A 23,307-nucleotide genomic window follows, 5' to 3' on the forward strand; every position below is an offset into this window, starting at 1 on the left:
TCAGCAGCTCCTTTACCCTGTTTTCCCCCGTGAAGGAAGAAATTTCCATTCTGAATTCTTCCCCGCCTGAAATAAGGGCAGAGAAGATAGGACAGGCATGGATGGAGTGAGGAGGAACCAGGCAAATATTTTAAAAATTGGGAAAAGGAATGTGTTTGCTTCCTCCAGGCCCCATGTGGGTGGCGGTTGTGGCACATGGAACAAAAGCCCCAAGATTGTAAGTGGGAGCAGCTTAGGATAACGTGCTCTTCAGTTTATTTTAATTTTATTTTATTAGCAGTTGGTTAGAGTAGTTTTATTCAGGTTTATGGAGAGCCCCTTAGTATCCCCACCTCTTGTGACAACCAATGTAAGACTTTGTTATATGGCAAGATAAATGCAAATGCAGAAGGCAATAAAGAGCTGTTGACTGGAGTTGTGCCAGCAGTGCAGAACATCTGTGGACATCCAGATGTTGCTGGTTCCCAGCTCCAATCACCCCTGACCATTGGCCATGCTAGCTGATGGAGATTGGGAGTCCCACAACATCTGGATGGCCACAGATGTTCTCCACTCGGTTACCGAGAACAACAATGTCTACCTGCCCTCTTCCTACCTTGCTCTTCAGGATGCTAGTTATTTCAGTAAGAAGTAATACTCTTTGAGGAAAAATAAATTCAAAGAGGACGGATGGAAAAGAGAAGAGAGAGAGAGAGAGAGAGAGAGAAGGCACAACAGACACACAACCTAGCCCTTGTATGGGGAAGTCTTAAACGTTTAATGTACTTTATTATGTTTTTGTATATGCCAGAAGCCGCCCAGAGTGGATGGGGCAACCCAGTCAGATGGGTGGGGTACAAAATCATCATCATCCTTCTTCTTCTTCTTCTTCCGCTTCTTCCTCTTCCTCTTCTTTTTACCTGGTGATTGACCTCAGCTACTGTCTGAAGCTCTAGTGCATGCCAGATGTTTAGCCTGTGCATCACAGATACACCTTTGATATGTCGATCTGAAATAGTCTTCCTGCTTGTCTCTCCCACCTCAGAGATGCACTCATGGGCCATTACATTCCTTCCAGCGCCGTCTTATTTCCATTCCCTGTTTCTCACTGAGTACACACTGAGCTTGCAGCGAATGTCATCCCGCTTACTCTTTTGGAGTTGATAACCTTCCTTTTTGTTATGTCCCCGTTCTCCAAAGCAGACTACTATTAAAACAGCTTGGGAGAGAAAGAGAGCATTTAAAGCCGCGAAGATAAGGCATCCACTGTTTCTATTTATTTATGAGTTTGTTTCTTCCAGAACATTCTTCTGCTGCCCTTCAAAGCTCCCGGGGCGGCTTGCAAAAGCCGGGAAAACAATATCGAGCGAAACGATAACATTGAACACAGCAGAAGAGTGAAACTCGAACGGAGTGATTATAAACCACAAGGCAGCGAATAGCTGGCTTTTTTGTTGGCCTGTTTCTCTGACTTTTAAACTTTCTATTGGCAGTGTTGTGTACTTTTTAAAAATGTTGTTTTATGAGGGGTGGTTAAAAAAGGAAAGCACTTTTGATATTTTAATAAACATTATAATAAGCATATAAGTGCTCTGACTGGCAGTGCCTCTACAAGGTATCGGGGAGAGCTGCTTCTAACAGCCCAGCAACCTGAGGTGGTTTCAATTGTTTGAGCAAATGGAGAAGCACTCCATGAATTTTGCCTGGGACATTTACAAGGAACCCAGTGTTCTGCATCTGGATCTTTCCTGCCTGATTCACTCCAGCACAATGCTTGCCATGGGTATTCCATAGGAAGTTTATACTCAGTCAAGATCATCTTCCTTGTTATTGTCTGGACCCGCGGCTCCGGAGCCGCATGTGGCTCTTTTACACCTTTGCCGCGGCTCCGGGGCGGATACTAGCGAGGAGGATGCGCATTGTGCGCCCAACACTCCCCACTGTGGCGGGCGCTGTACTGGCTGTGACGTCGCATGGGGGCAGTGCGTGCGTTAGTCACACACCGTCCCGACGTCACCTTCTCGCCCGCTGTCAGATCGCGGTTCCGGAGATATTTGTTTTAAATGTCGCAATGGTTTTGCGGCTCCCAGTTGTTTTTTTCTTCGGAAACGGGTCCAAGTGGCTCTTTTTGTCTTAAAGGTTGCAGACCCCTGGTCTGGACCCACGGATGGGGAACCTGTGGCCCTCTGGATGTTGTTGGACTTCAGTTCCCATCACTCCTGACTATTGGCCATAATGGCTGGGGCTGATGGGAGTTGGAGTCCAACAACATCCAGAGATCCAATGTCTTCCCAGTTCTGGCATACCCCAGCTTGGCGGCAGCTCCTCTTGGTTTTAGAGAGCAGCCTTACCCAGCCTGGAGATACCAGAGATTGGACTTGGGACCTTCTTTTTTTACAAAATACCATATTTTTTGCTCTATAAGTCGCTTTATAAGACGCACCAGACCACAAGACGCACCTAGTTTTTGGAGGAGGAAAACAAGAAAAAAATATTCTGAATCCCAGAAGCCAGAACAGCAAGAGGGATCGCTGTGCAGCGAAAGCAGCAATCCCTCTTGCTGTTCTGGCTTTTGGGATAGCTGTGCAGGCTGCATTCACCCCAGAAGATGCACACACATTTCCCCTTACTTTTTAGGAGGGAAAAGGTGAGTCTTGTAGAGCAAAAAATACGGTATTTTTTATTGGTTTTACAAACAGAAAATATAAATGAACACAAACAAGATTTGTAAAAAACAAATCTATATAAAGAGATTCTCTGAATCTTGAGACTTGCCCCCATCCCCTCCATGGGGTCTCATTTTAAGCATCTACAACTGCATATTCATCCGTACTCCAATTTTTATATCAAAGCATATTGTCCATAATATTTTTTACACTACAAGTGAGTCAAAATCCTGCTCTTGTTTCCATCTGTTTACAGTGGTCTCCTAAATAATTTATAATTTCCCCCCATTCTTTTATAAAGTTTTTGTCCTCTTGGTTTCTGGGTTTTCCAGTCAGTTTTGCCATCTTGGCATAGTCAGTCAGCTTGGTTTGCCACTCCTCTCTGGTAGGGACTTTGTCTTCTTTCCAACTCTGGGCCAATAACATCTGAGCGGTTGTTGTTCCATACATGAAGAGTCTTTTCTGCTCCTTTGGTATATCGGTACCTGTAATTCCTAATAAAAAGGCTTCTGGTTTCTTAACAAAAGTTATTTTAATCATTTTTTTTCATTTCATTATATATCATCTCCCAGAAAGCTTTTATTACAAGTCCACCACATATGAAAAAGGTACCTTCTTTTTCTTTACATTTCCAGCAGATATTTGAACTTGTCTTATACATTTTTGCTCACTTAGTAGCAGTCAAATACCACCGGTACATCATTTCCATATAATTTTCTTTAACTGTACAACATGCTGTAAATTTCAAATCTGACTTCTATAACCTTTCCCAATCCGCCACCTGAATATTATGTCCCAAATGTGGGACTTGGTATCTTCTGAATGCAAAGTACATACTCTCCCACTGATCTACATCTACTCTTGTTCCCTCATTTCATAGAACCAAAATATTTATCGGCTTAAAATTCAGTAGAGTTCAGTATCTCAAAGCACTTGGGACTAATCTGTACTGGTCAGTTAAAGCGTTATAAATGCGCTGCAAACATACGACACCAGAAGGCGCTGTAGAGCAATGTAAAACCGTTAATGTAAAATCGCATTGAGACATAAATAACATTTTAAAAAGCGTTTTTATAATCCGTATAGATCCAGCCTTGGAGCTCAAGGGTCCTGCAGAACTGATTATCAGTAGCTGAGGCAGGGATGTACCTTGGAGGCAGGGTGCAAATTTGCATACATAAGGTTCCGGGTTCAAACTCTGGCATCTCCAGGTAGGGATGGGAAAAGCCCAGTGTGAATAATATTGAACTAGGCCAATGGTCTGACTCATTAGAAGGCAGTTTCCTGGCCGATCAAAGGAAACATTTCTTCACACATGCATTGGGATGGATTGATTTTTACTTAAGTGATTTAAGTCTTCATTAAATGACCAAGAACAGAAAAGACCTGACAGATCAGTGGGGTGCCCAGGTGGTGTGTGATGCAGCAAGCTTCCTGAAGCTATGCAAACATGGATATGGCCAGTTTTTCTGGTGCAAGACGACCAGTGTGCGCTGCCTTGAGTTCCACAGAAGAAAGGCTGGAGATGAATGTACTGAAGTTTAATTTAAAAAGACTGATCTAATATAGTTCCCTGTTTTATAAAATGTTTATTTCCCAGAGCAGCATCCATATTGAGTGCTTACTAAATCTACCCCAGCGAAAAATATATTTAAAAAATGCTGGCTTGCAACTAAACAGGAACCTTATACAACCAAGAGTGTAATCCAAAACTTTTTGATCACTTAGCTTTTTGTAGTACACAACTATATCTCCTAAGAGATAAGGGAAAGCACAGGGGAAGATAAAACGGATTTCTGTTCTGCCTTTTATCTGTGCACACGCAAATAAATTCATTTTGCTTAGCATCCTTGAAAGCCACAAACTCAGCTTTATAGAAGCTTGGTAGTTTATGGAGTGGAGCGGTGTTTTTCCAGGAGATGGAAAAATAATTTCTGTCGTGCATGGCTGTTAGAACAGGTGTGCGGGACTTTTGGCCCTCCAGATGTTGAGACTCTTTGAGACTCTTGTTGAAGATCAGGACACTAACACACACCTATTTTTGAGAAGATGTTGGCGTACCTAAGATCTCATTGGGCAGAGGGTTGGATTTGATTTCTAAGTTACTGTTGCCTCTTTCCCCTTGAATAGGGTCTCTCTACCTTTTAATGTGAATGACAGGCCAAAAAGTGAAAAGAGATGCAGTGATGTGAAGCAGGATCTTATTTAGCAAGAGAATCTAATAACAAATGTCATAGTGAAGGTTCTGTGCTAATTAAGTTTTTCAGGGTTTGGGGTTTGTTGTTCAGTGGTATTCTTGAACCGCTTGTGATCATTGCATGGACTCGCATTTTTAATGCCTGTGCTGACCCAAGTAAAAACATTGCATTCTCTTGGACTGTGGAAAAATACAGATTACCCCCTGCTGACCTAGAGTCCTATGATATGGTCTTATGATGAATAAGCTGCATAGATGTACAGCATTGGAGAGGGGGCCCTTTTGATTCTTGTGTAGGATAGAATCATAGAATCATAGAGTTGGAAGAGACCACAAGGGCCATCGAGTCCAACCCCCTGTTGTACAAAGGAGTCTACCTTTGTACAGTTATGTAATTGAGAATGTGTGAAAGCTGTGTCCTCATCTCTATGGCGTGTCCACTTTTCTGCTCAGTGGGTTTTCTGTGGAAACTCAATGGCTTGTCTTGGATATCCGTTCTTTAGAAACTACAGTCATAAATTAGGTGCACTTTCAAATGTGAATGCTGCTTACTTCTTATGTTGGAGTGTGTAGATACCACGCCAGAACCTTTAAAAATACAATGCACAGTCTTATTCCCATTCTCCCTGCCTCCCTTTTTCTATTTTAAGAACAAAAAAGCATTTCTAAAGCATATTTCAATGTTGAAGAAGCATTTATATCTATAATTTCAGTTCTATAAGGCAGGCCAGTTATATCCCCATTTTACATCTGATTGGATAATGATTTGCTTAAGGTGCTGATGAGAGACTTGTGGCTTTCCAGGTGTTGGATCCAACTCCCATCAGCCGCTGCCAGCGTGGCCAATAGTCAGGGATGATGGGAATTGTAGTCCAGCAACTTTTGGAAGGCTACAGGTTTCCCATCCTGAGCTTGAACTGGGGACTGCCAACTTACATTCACTGGCGTAGCGTGGGTTGTCAGCACCCAGGGCAAGGCAAGTAATTTGCCCCCCCCACCGCTGCACTGCCCCTCCGCCAGATAGTCCCTCGCTCTCTCTCCGCACCGCACCGCACGCCTGGCACCCTCCCCTCCACAGTGGGCGGCGACCCGGCAGCTCGGATCGGATTCGCACAGCCAGCACTGCAGTGAGAGAGAGTGAGTGAGCCAGGTAGGGGCAGAGAGCTGCGAGTGCGAGCGCGCGCTCCCCAGATGTTGCGCCCGGTGCGGCCGGCCCCCCCTGCACCCCCCACGCTACGCCACTGCTTACATTCCTAGCCACTATGGCTAAGAAAATGTTGCCACAATCAAAGTGGAACATAGTATAGGCATAAATCTAGAGACCATGGTTTCCCAAACTTGGGTCTCCAACTGTTTTTGGACTACAATTCCTATCATCTCTGACCACTGGTCCTGCTAGCGAGGGATGATGGGGGTTGTAGTCCAAAAACAGCTGGACTACTGGGCTACTTAAGCCTCCTGTTTGTGAATAGGCCCTGTCTGTAAAAGATACAGTACTGTTGATTGGTTGACATTTTGTAAAAAAATAAATGAAAATATAGATCCTGTTAGAGGTTTGCCTTTGCTAAGGATTCCCTGGGGCTGAACCAATACAGGGCAGCCATTGAATCCTAGGCCCCTTCTGTTATCTATATATGATGGCTGATATAATCTTTGGCGATCACTCGTAGCCGAGTAAGATTGTCTTCCATAAACACTCTTTTAGCAATGAGTCTGTAAGTGACTGTGGAGGCCAATTCTGGATCCACACATCCTTCCACAGTGGGGACATTGGTTTCCGGGCGGGAGTTGATCACAGTGTAGTTTTGCCAAGCGTGCCTTCCTCTTAGCACGTTTCTCCCTTTTGTCCTGAGTTTGAGTGTTTTCAAAGCCTTTGGTAAAGGCTGTTCTCCAACTGGAGCACCGGCAGGCCAGTGTTTCCCTGTTGTCAGTGTTTATACTACATTTTTTTTAGATTGGCCTTGAGACAGTCTTTAAATCTCTTTTGTTGGCCACCAGCATTACGCTTTCCATTTTTAAGTTCGGAATAGAGTAGTTGCTTTGGAAGGCGATCATCAGGCATCCGCACAACATGACCAGTCCAACGAAGTTGATGTTGAAGAATCATTGCTTCTACACTGGTGATCTTTGCTTCTTCCAGTACACTGATATTAGTTCGCCTGTCTTCCCAAGTGATGTGTAAAATTTTTCGGAAACGCCATTGATGGAATCTTTTGAGGAGTTGGAGATGGCGTTTATAAGTGGTCCATGTTTCACAAGCATATAGTAAGGTTGGTAGTACAATAGCTTTGTAAACAAGCATTTTGGTTTCCCTTCAAATGTCCTCAAACGCTACCTGCGAGCAGTCACTTGTAATAAGGTATGTACACAGTAAAGTGCTCTGTAGTAGAAATCATGCTAGAATATTTTTTTTAAAGTGCACAGTATAAAGAAAGCTATAGGAGCTCATATAGCAATGGCTTCGGTGTCCAAAGAATGGGACTGTGTCCAGTTCAAACACTTGGCTAGCTAGCCCCTGGCAGGAATTGTGCTTCATCCATACTCTGTAAATCTTGAAAGTGAATCAGTCTGAACATAGATGTCAGATAATTGCTCCCCCTGCTGAACTGTAATATCCTTTTTGGGAATGAAAACTGCCATATTACCAAGGTATCTCTATGTTTATCATATTTTTAATCTGCGGCTTGCTGCCTATTGTATCGGGGCGCCACTCTCTTTGTTATGTGAAGGGAAAGTAGCTCTCCCTCCAGGAAGAAAACTACAAAGGGGTGGCAGCCATACCTTTAGATAATCCAGCCTTGAACTTCTAGAGCTGGGAAGAGGTAGGAAGGTGGTGCCTCAATTCACCCCAAAACGGAAGAATCTCCACTTTCCTCGCTACCTTGTGCTGCACTCCAGAGCCAGCAGAGGGCATAGATTCTCTTCATTTTTTGTTATTATTCCTCTCTCCCCCCCATTTCTAGATAAAGGGAGCTATGATCAAATAATACAAAATAGGATACAGTCTTACAGCTGTGGAATCTGAGCTACGTGCCGGCCCTCAGTTTTGTGAGGCTTAACTCCAGATGCCCACAGTGCGCTGAACTGATAAATCATGGTTACACCTTTTGTTCCCCCCCCTCTCAACCACAGCTTAGTTTTTCAGCACATGGGTCCATTTTGAAAATACCACTGCTCGTCAGCCCTGGAATGCATGGATTAGCAAAGAGTCACTCTGGGCACGTGCAGAGTGCTTGCTTGTCCCTCTGTAACAACAACCAGGTTCCTGGAATTGGAAGGCAGGAATCCCTTGTGAAAGGGTAGGGCTATTGCATAAGTGAGGGAACTTTTTCTGCATGGGGGCCACATTCCATTCTGGGCAGCCTTCTGGGGGCCACATGCCAGAGGCAGTAGTGGGCAGAGCAGTAAATGTGAATTTTACATTTCTATGGAAGGCTAGTTTCCCCCACCCCCCATTTTGGCAAGCAAGAGGACTAACGGTGTTCTAGGAAACATCCCAGACAGGCGAAAAACACTGAAGGAGGTTGTTACAAAAGCAGAGTTGGTGAAGGAAGCGACTTGCAGTGCGAGTGTGTCCTGAGGGGAGAGTCTTGAGGCCCATGTAGCGAGAGCCCTTGAGGGCCTCATTCGACCCTCAGGCCTAAGATCCCCCATTCCTAGGATATTCGGAAGTCTTGAACCCAGAACCTGATTCAGAAGGAAACTGCTGGCCTGAAGAAACTCAATCTCTCTACATATCCTACCATTTTGCTGCTTGTAGTATTTTAAAATTGTAAACCACCTCAGGTGCCTTTCCAGAAGGAGTATGCATATAAATGCAGCCAGCCATTAATTAAATAAAAATAAAGTAAGTTGCCTGCACCACCCCCTGGTCCTGAATCATTCACTGCCAAGTTGATTGGCAGCACTCTAAATGAGAACAGAGAAAAGAGAAGACTACTTTGAACAGTGGATATAATTTGTCTTGGAATTAACTCTGTGGCGAGATGTGGTATCTGCTATTAAAAGTGGACCAGACCTGTTCATGGAGGGTGGGTTCTGTCACTGGCTATTGGCCGCAATGGCTATATGGAACCTCCCACGTTCAGAGACAGGACACCCTGAAATGTCTGTTGGTGGGGAAATGGCAAGGAAGGGCTGGATGAGTCTTTGGTGTGATCCAGCAAGGCTTGCTTTGCATTAGGGTACTGGCTCTCTCTCTCTGCCAGGGCCCTGGTAAATGCCTGAGCTGGCTGTGTCCCTCTTGACTTCTGAGGTTGCGCCAGACCTTAATCTCTGGACTTATCTTTAGATAGTAAACATGTATTGCTTCACTTCAAAATGTGTGAAGCCAGCCCTGCTGCGTTTTGGGGGGAAGGGCCTTCCTGCTCCTCTCTGGAGGTGGGGTGCTGGCCGTCTGCCCTAAGGCCTTGCCCTGATGGCACACTGCTCCTAGGATTGTACATCATACAGTGTCTACAAAGAAGGACCAGACTGCTCCTGTATAAAAGCTGGGGAGATGGGTGAAAACATGCCATGCATCCGTATACCTACGTAGCTTCCCCCCCGCCACCGTCGTGAGGAGTTGATTGATTAACTGACTAGCCAGGATATGATCTCACATCCCCTCTTATGGAAGGACAGGAAAATGACTTGGGGCAGTGAAGGTCCCTGACACATTGGGGAAATTTGCCTGGCTGTAGAAAGGGGGCAAGCTTGGTGGATCATTCCTGCCCCTCCAACACTACAATGGGGCAGGCGGGCGGGCTTGTGGTTGCTCAGTACATGACAACTCTTGCTGCTTCTGTTCAGGGATGGGTCCTCCAGCCCCTAAAAGCGGACTCCAGTCAAGGACGTTGAGGAGATCTGGTGTTCGATGCTGCAGCTAAGACAGCGAGCTGGGAGATACCTGATTTCAAATCGTGCCTCCTCCACTATTTTCTGTGTCTCAGCTCCTTCACCCACACAACCTGTTTCAAAATCTGGAATGGTTCTGCTGTTCTGGGCTGTTGGACAGGTTGTGAATACAGTGTATGTAAAATGCTTTGATCACATGAAAATATACCGTGGAAACACAAATAATTCTTATTATCCGCTGCTATGCATTTCTGCCTTCCTTTGAAGACTGGTGCTTCTATATATTTTTTTAAAGACTCCCTGGGTCCAAAAACAAATCCCTCACATCACATCTCGAGCTTGCGTGTAGCTCCTCCTCCTTGCTCCCACTGGGGATGTGCCAATCCTTGCTGCAACCTTACACACACACACAACACCCCGTGACCTATGCCTTGTGATGAACCTCCTTCAGCCTGTACCAGCGCATAGTTGGCGCATCCGACTGTCCGTACCAGGCTGCCCGCCCCTGGGTTCTCTCTGATGCCAGGCCTCAGATTGCCAGTTTTTTCTGTGCCTGGCTGTGACAGCCTGTTGTCTTTCTCCTGCCCCCCTCCCTGCCCACCCCACACTGCCCCTTTAGCTGGTCCTGTATGCTATTCTGTTGGACTGTGGTGGTATCTCTTCTATTCTCTGGCCTTTGAGCTTCCTGTTCTAGGCCAGCCTTTCCCTTAAACAAGACTTATTCCTCCTGTCTTGGGCTGTGTTCTTCCGCAGGCTTAAGGCATTGAACTTAACTTTAAACACAGGTTCAACATTGTGGGGGGGGGGGGTGCTTTGAGATGGGAGTTGTGGCTGATCTCCCCCTTACTTCCCAGCCTTTGGGAATTGAAGTGGTCCTGCCCCTTAATGCTGCTGTGTGTCCTCAGATGTCAGCTGGAAGTGTCGTTTCCTTTGCCCTGAAATGGAAGAAACTTCCCATTTTTGGAAGTGATAGACCCATTGAAGTGAATGCACATGATTAACTTCGACACCTTTATTTCAGTGGGTCTACTCTGAGTAGGGCTAGCACAGCCTGGCGCAGCTGTGCCCTCTATTCTAGGCCAGGGTTTCCCAAACTTGGGTCTCCAGCTGTTCCCCCGGGACTACAGTTCCCATCATCCCTGACTACTGGTCCTCCTAGCTCGGGATGATGGGAGTTGTAGTCCAACAACCGCTAGAGACCCAAGTTTGGGAAACCCTTTTCTAGGCGTCCCCTCTTCGTCTTTCTGCCCTGTTCATTTGTGTGTGAGAGAGAGACCACCGGCCCCGATCTCCAAGGACCCTCCCGCTCGTCGTCCTTTCTCTTGCGTCTCCCAAGCCTGCCTTTCTGCCTATGGGCGTAGCCAGGATTTATGTTGGGTGGGGGCAGGCCTTTTGTTGAGGGGGAGGCAGAACCTCAGTTTGTTATACATTTTTTATTGATTTGGGGGCAGCTGCCCCCCTGCCCCTCCTTGGCTACGTCCGTGTTTCTGCCCCTGCCTCGAGGGACGGTCTCCTTCCCGGTTGGGCTGGTGGCCTCTCTCCCCCAGCCCTCGACTTTTTTCTCCCCGCTCCGTCCCTTTCGCCCCCTGTGTGCGCTTCCGTCTCCCCTTTCCCGCCCTTCTCTCCCTCTCCGCCGCCTGCCCCGAAAAAAACCCCTCCGGGGCGGGGGTCTCTCCCGACTGCTCTGCCGGTCCACCCCAGGAGGGGCTGGCCCGCCTGCCCGCTGCTGCTCCTCCTCCGCCCCTTGGCCGGCTTAGCGGGCGGGCGGGCGGCCTTCCCTTTTCCCTTCTCCCTCCTCCTCCTGCCGTGGAAGAGGCGGAGCCGCCTGGGCAGCCTGGCCCAGCCGAGCGAAAGTCTCTCCAGCCTGGCTGCTGCTGCTGCTGCTTGTTGCTGCCGCCGCCGCCGCCGCCGGCTCTCGCTTCCCGCCCCGCTCGTACGCCCCGTCGGGGCCAGCGCCGCGCCCGATGAATGGAGTCGCTTTTTGCCTGGTTGGGATCCCGCCGCCGCCGCCAAGGAGTCCCGAGGTGAGTCCGCGCCGGGGCAAGGAAAGTGGGTCTGGCGGGGTATGTGTGTTTGTGTGTGGGGTGTGTGCTTGTGCATCTGCGCTGAATAAGCTGGGCTGGCGGCCCTGGGTCGACCTGGGCAGGCTTGCAAGAGAAGCCTGACCCGGAGCGGAGAGAAGGATTATGCTGGGTGGGCTTGGAGGATCAAGAGGGGCTGTTAGGGAGACTCTTAATCCGAGGGCTGTGGCTTCGAGCCCTGTGTTGGGCAAAAAAGATTTCTGCATTGCTGGGGGTTGGACTAGATGACCCTGGTGGTCTCTTCCAATTCCACAATTCTGTGATCCCAGGGAGAATTTACTGGGAGGAAAGAGAGAGAGGTTATAGTGGGCAAGTCCTGGAAGCTCATACTGGATGAACTGGGGGGGGGGGGGAGAGAGATGAAGAAGGGTGTGTGTTTGTGGTGAAGGGTGGACCAGCTTTGAGTGCAGAAGTTTCTGGGTTCAGTCTCTTGGCATTTCCAGGTAGGGCTGGGAATGTCCTGCCATCCTTGCTCCGCTCAAGGTGATTCAACTGTGGGAATGTGAACATATGCAAAGTGGGGGTTCTAATCTGTGGTAGTGCCTGTGAATTTGGAACCCAACGTGGTTTAGTGTTTTGTTTTTAAATTCTGGAGTAAAACACAGCTGTAGCTCAGTGGCAGCACAGATGTCTTGCACGAGGTCCAATCCCTGGCATCTCTAGGTAAAACTATGAAGGTCCTCTGCCTGGAACCTTGGCAAGTCCTAGCTAACAGGACCAGTGGTCAGGGATGATGGGAGTTGTAGTCCCAAAACATCTGGAGGGCTGAGTTTGCCTATGCCTGGTGTAGACAATACTGAGTTAGCCTGTCTCAGTATAAGGCATGTGATGTAGGCATGGTGCTGGCATGGAAGACGGGAGGTGGGGCAGAATGGCTTGTTTCGGTATGTTCTCTGGTACCCCTGCCTTTGTCCTTTGGATGGAGTTAATAGCTGGGTAGGGGTGTGTGGCCTTGATGCTTGTGGTTCAGGGATAGGCTTGGGGGGGGGATCTGAAGCTTGCTGGTATGCTAGCATCAAAGACTCTTGCTGATTCAGGAAAACAGGAAGGAAAATAGCTACTTGGGAGGTGAGTTTGGCTACTGGCTGAGATCGGTGGGATCAAAGAGGGTGTGGATCATGTGGCTGCTCAGTGCGCTCAGCAGGAACCTGGGGTGCTTTTCAGGTGGGTCCTTACTTGTGGAATATCCATGGTTCATTTGCTTGCATTCAAGAAGGGGATCCACATGTCTCTGACATCCTTCGGCAATACTAATTGCTGCAGGGGTGGATGTTCCATAGAGCTATTTCCCCATCTTTTGAGGTGTTTATGGTTTTGACATGGGCACTTGTTGGGGATTGCCCCATATTGCAGTGTAACAGCGCCCCTCCTCAAATCCAGTGGATCTGCCTCTGAGCTTTCCTGATTCATTTTGTTTCAGGTCTCCATTCTTGCCAGGTATGCTTCCCCATCACCTTTCTCCATGCTAGCTTTTTGAATGTAAACCCCCCCCCCCCCATTTCACATTTAATAAGTGTCTGATCATGGCAGTGTTGGGCACTGTGCCACTTTAGACCACAGGTGGGTGATTTGTATTTTTTTAATACTCCCCACTGTAAAATGCATATACGTACAACTTCCCTAGAAAACCTGCAAGGGGAGAGGCTCTAGGCTTCCTGAGATTCCTTCTTTCTTTAACTTGCATAGAAGCTTTTAAAAAACAAACAATTCAGGGGATCAAATGCATGATCCCTCACTTACTGCACAAAGCGCTAGAGTCTATGCCACAAGCCCATTCCCTCCTCAGTCTTCTGCCCATATGGGCCAGGCCCAAGGCAAGGCATTTTAAGGGCACATGCTGAAAGTTAACTGCATGTTCTGACCAGGAAGCTCTGTTTGCCTGTCTTGCGATATGAGGGACCTGGTTGCCATTACGAGCATTCCTTCTGCACATGTTCTTTGATTATTTCTGCACATTATCCATGGTTAAGTCCTGGCTTTGGAAAGAGCTTCTGCTTTGAGGTCATCTTGGCCTTGGGAGCCATTGCAAAGGTGTTGCTTGTTTAAACATTTCCCCTTGCTCCCGGAAAATCCCAGTGGATGCTCTTTTAAAAAAAACAGGTGTTCCCCTACCTCATCCCAAACGTGCAATTTGCTTTTAAAACTTCCTGTGCTGTTGATGTAGCAATCTTTCCCGTCATATATTTGCATGAACAGCCATGAGTTTATCTCCATCCTTCATGGGCTGTATATTTTAAAGCTTTATTTCAACTTGGTCGCCATACTGACACGTGTTCTTTGAGTAAGAGTAAAAATAGTGTGCCTCTGAGCATGTGTAGACAGCATTTCTATGCTGGACTTCTATGCTGCCATCAAAGGGCTGCGGCCTGCCTCCTACACATCTGGTATTGGGCTGTTTGACTTCTGGGCAGGTCCATTCCTTTTAAGACATAATCACTGCTGGCTCTAGCTTTCTGCAGCCAAGTACTTTTACCCAGAATGGGCCTTGTCCATCCTCTGGTTCCAAATTAAAAAAATCACCCATGCCTTTTCTTGTTCTTTCCTTTCATTTGAGTTTCCTTGTCAACTTGGTCTCCCCCACAGGCTCCACTCTTCCCTGCTTATCTGCTTCCCAGTGTACAGAAGTTCCTGCCTGCCTGTCTAATTTTTCCGGTTACGCTGGTGCTTTTTTAACCGGATGGGATGTCCTTTCTTTCCTTTTTTCCGTTTTGTTTTTTTAAAATGTGGCGGAACCTTGCCTCTGGCTTTTGCTTTTCAATGCTCTTCAATTTCATTTCTCGATGCCACCCCCCTCCTCCCTCTAGGTAAAGGTAAAGGTACCCCTGCCCGTACGGGCCAGTCTTGACAGACTCTAGGGTTGTGCGCCCATCTCACTCAAGAGGCCGGGGGCCAGCGCTGTCCGCAGACACTTCCGGGTCATGTGGCCAGCATGACATCGCTGCTCTGGCGAGCCAGAGCCACACACAGAAACGCCGTTTACCTTCCCGCTAGTAAGCGGTCCCTATTTATCTACTTGCACCTGGGAGTGCTTTCGAACTGCTAGGTTGGCAGGCGCTGGGACTGAACAACGGGAGCGCACCCCGCCGCGGGGATTCGAACCGCCGACCTTTCGATCGGCAAGCCCTAGGCACTGAGGCTTTTACCCACAGCGCCACCCACGTCCCAACCCTCCTCCCTCTAAATTTTACAATTTGCCCTTGTGGGTGTAATTCCAACAGTGCGTTCTTATTAAGTTCCAGGTCAGTGCTACCTTCTGCAACCTTGTGCCCTCCAGATCATCCCCCGCCCCCCAGCCAGCACAGCTCTTCTGTATACACTGTTTGCTGCCCGGGAAATATAATTTGTTTTTGAAGGGGGAGGAGACGAATTATGTAAATAAGTTACATTTTGGAACCCCGGTTCCCTAAAATCTCATTTGTGTCGGGGGCTGTCTGTGGCTATTCAGACAGACCCTGAGAAAAGAACTCTTCGCACGTGTTCAGAAAACTTGTGTCTCTATTATCACTTTAGTCGATCCAAAGGCCGGGCTCTAGTGTTGAAAATATGATTCTGGGAATGATTCTGATGAGCCAGAGCAGATGTGTCAGCTATCTTAAGTGCTTCCCAGAAAGAAACAAAACGTAATAAAGCCCAAGAGGTGGCTGACAAACTATGGAAACAAGGAGTTCAGGATCGTAGTACAGGTGGTGATCATTTTGCATGGGGGCTCTGTTCCTGGCCCCCCATGTGTGTCGGCGGAGCACGCGTAAGCCCACCTCCATTCTGCCCTCTTCCGGGTTCAAAAGGACCCACACGTCAATTGGACATGCGCAAAATGATCACCACCTGTACATGGGACGTTTGCTAGAGGTTTAGCTTGAGGCACTCTCGCCTTGAGAACTGGTGGCCCTGCAACGTGACTAATAAGGATGTCTCTGAGCATGTGCAGAATGCCTTTTCTTCACTACTGAATAAACACAGCCATCCCCGAGACACTTGAGATTTAAGGGAAAGGCTTTCAAACCACGCCCATTGCCTTTTATTTTCCAAATGGACATTGCTATTACAAAGTTGAGGCAGGAACAGTTTTTGCCTTGGTCCCACATGCTAAGATTTCACTACTGTTGACACTGCTGTTCCTGTTCGATATGGATTCTGAGTCCGTAGTTTGACACGGGGTCGCATCAGCATCATTTGGGTAGATCCTGTGGCCAAGTTCCTTTTTTTTCATACTTGCCTTCTCAAACAGCAGCGGTTTGACTTCCATGTGATCTTTGGCAGGAAGCGATGACTTCAGCAGGAATTAAGCTGCTTTCGTTCCTGTTTGTGATGTCCCATGGCTGAGGAGGAGAAAAACCTGCACTGAGTAAAGTGGGGAGGAATGGAGGATGTCTTGTCTTAGAAGAAGAGAAAAGCTCTCTTGTTCAACTATTTCTTCTGCCCAGCCGAACTGGAGTCTTAATGAGAATCACCTGCAGTGGCTGTTTTACTGCTCTCCCTTCCCCGAAGGCTTGAAACTACTGCTAAATCTCCCAGCAGTAATTTAGCATCATATTATGGCTGATCAGGTGTAAACGTATGGTAGCGGGGGACACACCCGATGGTAGTTCAAGCAGTGAGTAAATTGCTAAGTGTGAACAGCCTATAAAGGGGAGCAGGGTGAGGAGCGGGTTGTGTTTGGGGTGAAAAAGCAAGGTTTCCGGAGTGAATACTGGTCCTAGGAATTCATCTCTCATGTTAATCATGGGCTCGGAAGATTTCCTCTCTCTAAACATACAGATGTGCTGTTGGAGAGAGCAATTCTGTACGGATGCAGAGTTCCGTCAATCAAATATTTATTACGGCCGACCAGCCATTAAAGAAAGTACAAACTGTAAAAATGCATAATTTCAACCTCAGAAGAACAAAAGGTGCCAAGTTAAGAGCGAACCATCGTGGCAGGTCTAAGAGATATCACAACATTCAGATATAATGGCACCTCTTCAGTAATGGATTCATTAGACCCCCCTCAGAGAAAATACTCAGAAGGGTCTTTAAGGATCAATCAGGAAACTGCTTCGTAAGGGGGTAAATTATGTGTTCTCTGAACCTCTTGGTAGAATCTACAGTAAAAATACACACAATACACAAAGAGACTGATTTGAGCGCTCAATGATTATGTGGAGAGTGCCTATCCTTGCTGAGTTGATACACCCAGTTTCTGTATACCTGGAGATGATACCTTCTTGAGTTCCTTCACCTTTCTCTCTCTCTTTGTGTTCTAATTAATTTCTAGTTAGCTTTGGCCTCCAAGTTATGCTGATGCCAATAAAACGTCTCCATTGTGCCACAAGAAAAGGATGCCTTTTCCAGTGTGTGCATTGTTCAAATTGCTAGCTCTGGGTATGGCTAAGGTGTAGGCAATGGGTGTGGAGGTTTTACGAAGGGAACAGAATGTGAGGCGAAGGAAAGAGATGCTTGTGAGCATCAGTCAGTGGCTTGCAGTGGGAGGGAGAAAGAGAGAGAGAGCAACTCTTTTATTTCAACTACCTGGTTGGGCTCGAGTCTGGAAATAGCTGTGCTGAAACTGGATTGTTGGCCCCTAAGAATTTGGACATTTCTCTCACTCCCCACCAGCTCTGAGGAAGGGTCTCGTTCCTAAACAGTTTAATGTTTGTCTTTCTAGCTTCTAGAAATGTGAAATATTTCCCTGAAGTAAGATGCTAATGGACATGTGAGGGTTCTCAACATTGTGTGTGTGTGTGTGTGTGTGTGTGTGTGTGTGTTGGGGGGGGCAGGGTTTCAGTAATCCTGAAATAGCATTTCTGAGGACTGAAAGCAAATAGGCCCCGGGCCGAAAGCGAGAAGTAGCAGCGTCTTGTTAATTTTTGCATCACTCCCTCCCCCTTGCTTCAGGGTTCATATTAGTCTCGATCGCGTCATTTGCTGCATGTTTGAGGAGAGTTTTTGTGTCTGCAAAAAGATAGTAATAATGGAGGGAGCGTGGAAGAGAATACTCTGGATACTTGCCTGGCCTCTTGGGACTTGTTAAAACGGCTTGGAGAACGGGTAGCAGGCTATGCTGCAAAGAAATCCCCAGTGTTCTTTGCATTTTTACTTTTCATCTCTGTTGGAAATTTTGCCTTTATGGGGTGTGGATGCAGCGAACCCGGGAAGGCACGCCTCTTAAATCCACGTGGTTCCTTGAGAAATCCTAGCTCATCATGCTGCATATGTGTGGTTCTTTAACTTCTTTTTTTAAAGTGCTATTTGTGGTTTAAAAGGACACTCCATCCTTGCAGAAGTCGGCAGGCCGCCAAGCAGACTCAAGCCAAGAGGAAAGTTTGTTCTGCTCCCTCGCCACAACCGGCTGCTGTGCTAGGCCGCTGGAATTCTGCGTCCGAGTGTGGCATGCCCTTGGAATTTCTTGCCAGGAGATTTCAGAATATGGAGCAAACGTCGCAGGTAGAACGATCTCTGTGCTGTTTAGCACTGAGCTGCGTTCACCGAGATCCACCACCCTCCTCGTTCACACTGTTTAGCTGATTTAGAAATTACTACATTGCTTTGTAAACGAAGCCTACAACTGTTAGCAGCCTGCCAGCCCACACATTAGTCCTTTGTCATTTAATAGTTGGAGGAAAAAGCTAGCTTTTGCAAATTTCCCAAGTCTCGTTTTCCGGAGGTAATTCTTGCACACTACAGACCACCAGATGTGAGATCGTTCACAAGACTGTGTGGTTGTGACATCACCAAGTTTGAGCATCCAGTCATCTCTTGGAACGTGGCTACCCACCTCTTGCGATTTGCATGAGAGTGTGAACAGCTGCTGTACATCTTGCTGGTAAATGTATTTGTGTTTACTGTTCATTGGCTCATATTTTTCCTGTCTCAGATTATGCAGCTGTGTGTGTGCAAGCCAGCCTTAAAAAATTAAATTGAACTTTTGGTAGGGTGGAATGAGGTACCCCAGTATGGGACCTGTGGATTTTTCAGCCCATTTCAAATCTTAGTTTTCTTCATCTTTTTTATTATTATAAAGAAGTAAAATAAAGTTTCTAGACCTCAGCGTTGTGTGGGGTGGGTGGAGTCTGGCAAATGCACAAGCAGTATCTGATGAATGGGTTCAAGGAGTTAAACCACGGAATGAGGAGTCAAAGGGAGAAATGTTTAATGGGCTTCTGAATTCTTAACATTTTATTATCTTCCCCTCCATATTCTCCACATCTGTATTCCTTCTATAAATTGTGCTCTCTGGTTGCTGGTGGCTTTTTTTATAGCTTGCTGCTTGGCAGATGCTCGAGTTTCCCAGCTAGGTTTCCTTCTCTCTCTCTCTCCCTCCCCTTGCAACTTGAAATACCAGAAAAGTGTGTAGCCACACACCTAGCGCATACAAATGGTGAATTTGGGAACTGGCAAGGGATCCTAGCGCTGAGCTGGCAGCACTGAATTTGAACCTACAGTGCCAGCACCGAGCTGTGCATTCTGAAAGTTTTTTCTTTGTGACTTTTCAAAACGCCACAGGGTTCGGCTTGTACTGAACTCTTGTACCGGAGCTCAGTTCTGGGACCTGTTCTCAATGCAAGTTCAACACTATAGAGTGTTGTCCTCACCACACAGTTAGCATAATGATCTGCTGCGGACAGATCATTCTGGGTCCAAACTAGTAAGCACTGTTCCTTTTCTTTAAAAAAAAAAAAAAGAGAGAGAGAGAGATTTCCAAACATTATTACAGTATATACTATAGGAAAACAACAATAGGCTCGAAAGAAAAAGAACAAAGCAAGTTGTACAGGTCATGCATTATACCATTGTTCCTTAACCCTACCCTGCAGGAGTTTCCTGCAGCCAATTGGAAGCTGTGCCTTAGTTTCTGAACATTTTGGAAGTCGAACTGACTTCTGGAACGGATTCTGTTTGACTTCCGAGATATGACTGCATTGATAATGATATACTGTCCGAACTAGTTTGAAGCCCATATCGTGATACTGGTTTCATAATTTTTGACTTGGCAATATATTGCAAATCATTATGCAAAAAAATCACAGTGCGGGGAAAACCGTGAAGCCGCTTGATGTCTCTACATAGCTTCATCCTTATTTCAGACATCGTGATATATATCAATGCATCACGATGTTTGGGGACGCAAGTGGCGCTGTGGGTTAAACCACAGAGCCTAGGATTTGCTGTTCAGAAGATTGGCGGTTCAAATCCCTGTGACGGGGTGAGTTCCCATTGTTCGGTCCCAGCTCCTTCCCACCTAGCAGTTCGAAAGCACATCAAAGTGTAAGTAGATAAATAGGTACCGCTCTGGCGGGAAGGTAAACGGCATTTCCGTGCGCTGCTCTGGTTTGCCAGAAGCAGCTTATTCATGCTGGCCACATGACCCGGAAGCTGTACGCCGGCTCCCTCGGCCAATAAAGCGAGATGAGCGCCGCAGCCCCAGAGTCGGCCACGACTGGACCTAATGGTCAGGGGTCCCTTTACCTTTATCTTATCACGATGATTAGCTGGTGGTCTATCACAGTTTTGAAAACAGGTATCCCCGAGCCCTATGATGGTGTAAAAGAAGAGGCTACCTTTTTTTTTAAAGAAAGGACTCTCTGGGTGTCCTCAGAGAGTCCATATGGCCAGCCAGAACCCATCTGAGTGTGGGGCAGTCTTCCGGGGCGGGCCTCAAACTCTGACGCTTCTCATATTAAGAAAGTAAGCCCTGGTAGACATCTGGCCCAGTAGGCCTCTCCCAGCCCTAACCTGCTGCCTGACAATGATCGGACGCGCCGTGTCCCAGCATGGTGGAGGCAGAGAGAGACATCAACAGTGGTCCCCTTCATGAGCCTTCTCGTGAGGGAAAGGATTCGCGGAGGAGGCTGGGGGATGGGGAACTGCTACCCTTGCTTCTAGCACAGTAGCCCCATTGTGGTGCTTTTCGGTCACATTCTTGCCAACTTGGTAATGATTGACCACAGACCCTTTTCTCTCTCTTTTCCCCACCCCCTCCCCCATTCCGGGCCGGAACCTTACTTGGAGTAGACCGCCTTTTGTGGATCAATACATGTTGTTCTTTAGAATGGTGGGCCTTATTAAGGTTACCAGATTTTTTTCAATGAATCTGGGGACACTTTTCAACTTCAGTGGATTTTGTATGGGGACTGATTTGTAAATCCGGGGACTGCCCCCTGGATACGGGGACATCTGGTAATCTTACCTTAGGTTCAATTAACCTTAAGCTGAAAACAGCTGTTGGAGCTAGGGGACTGCCCGGTTTTAACAAGATGGGAGCGGGGCAAAATTTTCTGATGGGAGGTAGTGTGCCGGACTCCCAATTTCCTCCCATCTCCAGCTGGCATTGCCAGTGATCAGGGATGATGGGAGTTGTAGTCCAATAAATTAAAGGGTTCTCCATCCCTTTAATAAGCCCTGGGTTCTCAGGTGTGGCCAGTTGTAGTCAGCAAAGAGGTGACTTAACCCCACAACCAGAAGGTTGTGTGTGGTTTTTTTGCTTTTTGTTCAAAAGTGGCGTCATGAGAGGGGGGAGAAAATCGGTACACAGGTCTTGGCAGTGGAACACGAGACATGCTTTTGATTGGCATGGCGTGGACAAACAAGGGAGCTTTACATGCCGCAGGGTTGTGGGAAGGGGAGGCCAAAGAGTCATAGTTGCTGCTTCTCACCCCACCCCAAAGCAGGGCTCCTGAATGGTGAACAGCTGTGGGACGTGAGCCATTAAACAGAAAGTCAGCCTGGCCATCTAGGTCTTTGCATGCAGAAGATTTCGGGTTCAGTCCTTAGCACCTCCAGGTAGATGGAGAGATCCAATTCTGCATAAGGCAGCTTCCTGCGCTTTCTGTGGCCAGATGTCCATTAGCTCAGGGATGTGGTGAGAACAGGGCACTTAATGGCACTGTGACTCAGCAAAGCACAGAGACCCACACAATTTTGGCTGGCTGTGCTTCCCAAAGACCCTGCTGGGAGTGTGGAATCTCATTTTTGGTGTTGTGCTGAGCTTTGGAGGGATAGAACTTTCATCATAAGATCTCAGGGCAGTTCACAGAATAAAATACAGGTCTAAACCACTGGGCCTCTTAGGCTTGATGATCAGAAGGTTGGCAGTTCGAATCCACACAACGGGGTGAGCTTCTGTTGCTCTGTCCCAGCTCCTGCCAACCTAGCAGTTCGAAAGCACACCAGTGCAAGTACAGTGGTACCTCGGGTTATATACGCTTCAGGTTACATACGCTTCAGGTTACAGACTCCGGTAACCCAGAAATATTACCTCGGGTTAAGAACTTTGCTTCAGGATGAGAACAGAAATCGTGCAGCAGCGGCGCAGCAGCAGCAGGAGGCCCCATTAGCTAAAGTGGTGCTTCAGGTTAAGAACAGTTTCAGGTTAAGAATGGACCTCCGGAACGAATTTAGTACTTAACCCGAGGTACCACTGTAGATAAATAGGCTCCATTGCGGCGGGAAGGCAAATGGCGCTTCCATGTGCTCTGGTTTCCATCAAGGTGTTCCGTTGCACCAGAAGCGGTTTAGTCTTGATGGGCACATGATCCAGAAAGCTGTCTGTGGACAAATGCCGACTCCCTTGGACTGAAGCGAGATGAGCACCACAACCCCATAGTCACCTTTGACTGGACTTAACCGTCCAGGGATCCTTTACCTTTACTTTTTAAAAACAAGTAAATCATTAAAAACACTAACAACAAAACAATACCCCTCCTTTCCCACAGACACATTTGAAAGGCTGTAGAATATTAATCAGCCAAAGGCCTGGTTGAAGAGGAACGTTTCCGCCTGGCGTCTAAAAATATATAATGAAGGTGCCAGGCAAACCACCTTGGGGAGAGCGTTCCACGAATGGGGAGCCACTACAGAGAAGGCTTGTTCTCGTGTTGCCACACTCTGGACCTCACATGGAGGAGACACATGAAAAAGGGTCTCAAATGATGAACACAGAGTCCGGGATGGCGTATATTGGGAGAGGCTGTCCTTGAGGATTAACTTCGGAGACACCTTGTTGCTCTCTGTTTGTGGTGCTAGGCAGAGCCTTCCTACTAAGTGTTGGTGCTGACCTTTAAAGCCCTAAACGGCCTCGGTCCTGTATACCTGAAGGAGCATCTCCACCCCCATCCTTCAGCCTGGACACTGAGATCCAGCGCTGAGGGCCTTTTGGCGGTTCCCTCATTGCGAGAAGTGAGGTTACAGGGAACCAGGCAGAGGGCCTTCTCGGTAGTGGCGCCCGTCCTGTGGAATGCCCTCCCTTCAGATGTGAAGGGAATAAGTAGCTATCTTATCTTTAAAAGACATCTGAAGGCAGCCCTGTTTAGGGAAGTTTTTAATATTTAATGCTGTATTGTTTTTAACATTCAATTGGAAGCCGCCCAGAGTGGCTGGGGAGACTCAGCCAGATGGGCAGGGAGACACTTGGCGAAACTGGAAGATGTATTGCTGCATTCCAAGTCTCCCTGAGAGGCTTTGCACAAGGTCAGGGTGAAATCTTGCCCTTCTACAGGTTTTGGGGAATTATGATGGCTTTTATCTGATTAAATAAATTCACCTGTCGGTGGTGAGCTGGCCAGCAATCACA

At 47.2% G+C, this 23,307-nt stretch overlaps 1 protein-coding gene across 3 annotated transcripts in view; it reads left to right on the plus strand.

The window, feature by feature from the left end:
* ARHGAP23 (Rho GTPase activating protein 23) overlaps nt 1–23,307 on the plus strand; it is a 168,730-nt gene that overhangs the window by 15,717 nt on the left and 129,706 nt on the right. Inside the window, exon 1 of one of the 3 annotated variants that reach the window (XM_083408472.1) lies at nt 11,497–11,702. The exons of the other annotated variants lie outside the window; for them this stretch is intronic. Within the exon in view, the coding sequence (XP_083264598.1) occupies nt 11,643–11,702 (60 nt within the window). The 5' untranslated portion in view covers nt 11,497–11,642. Of the gene's footprint in view, nt 1–11,496; nt 11,703–23,307 lie in introns of those variants that run through there. 3 annotated transcript variants of the gene reach the window in all.

This window comes from Podarcis tiliguerta, assembly GCF_965153285.1.
Source record: "Podarcis tiliguerta genome assembly, chromosome: 13".
NCBI lineage: Eukaryota > Metazoa > Chordata > Lepidosauria > Squamata > Lacertidae > Podarcis > Podarcis tiliguerta.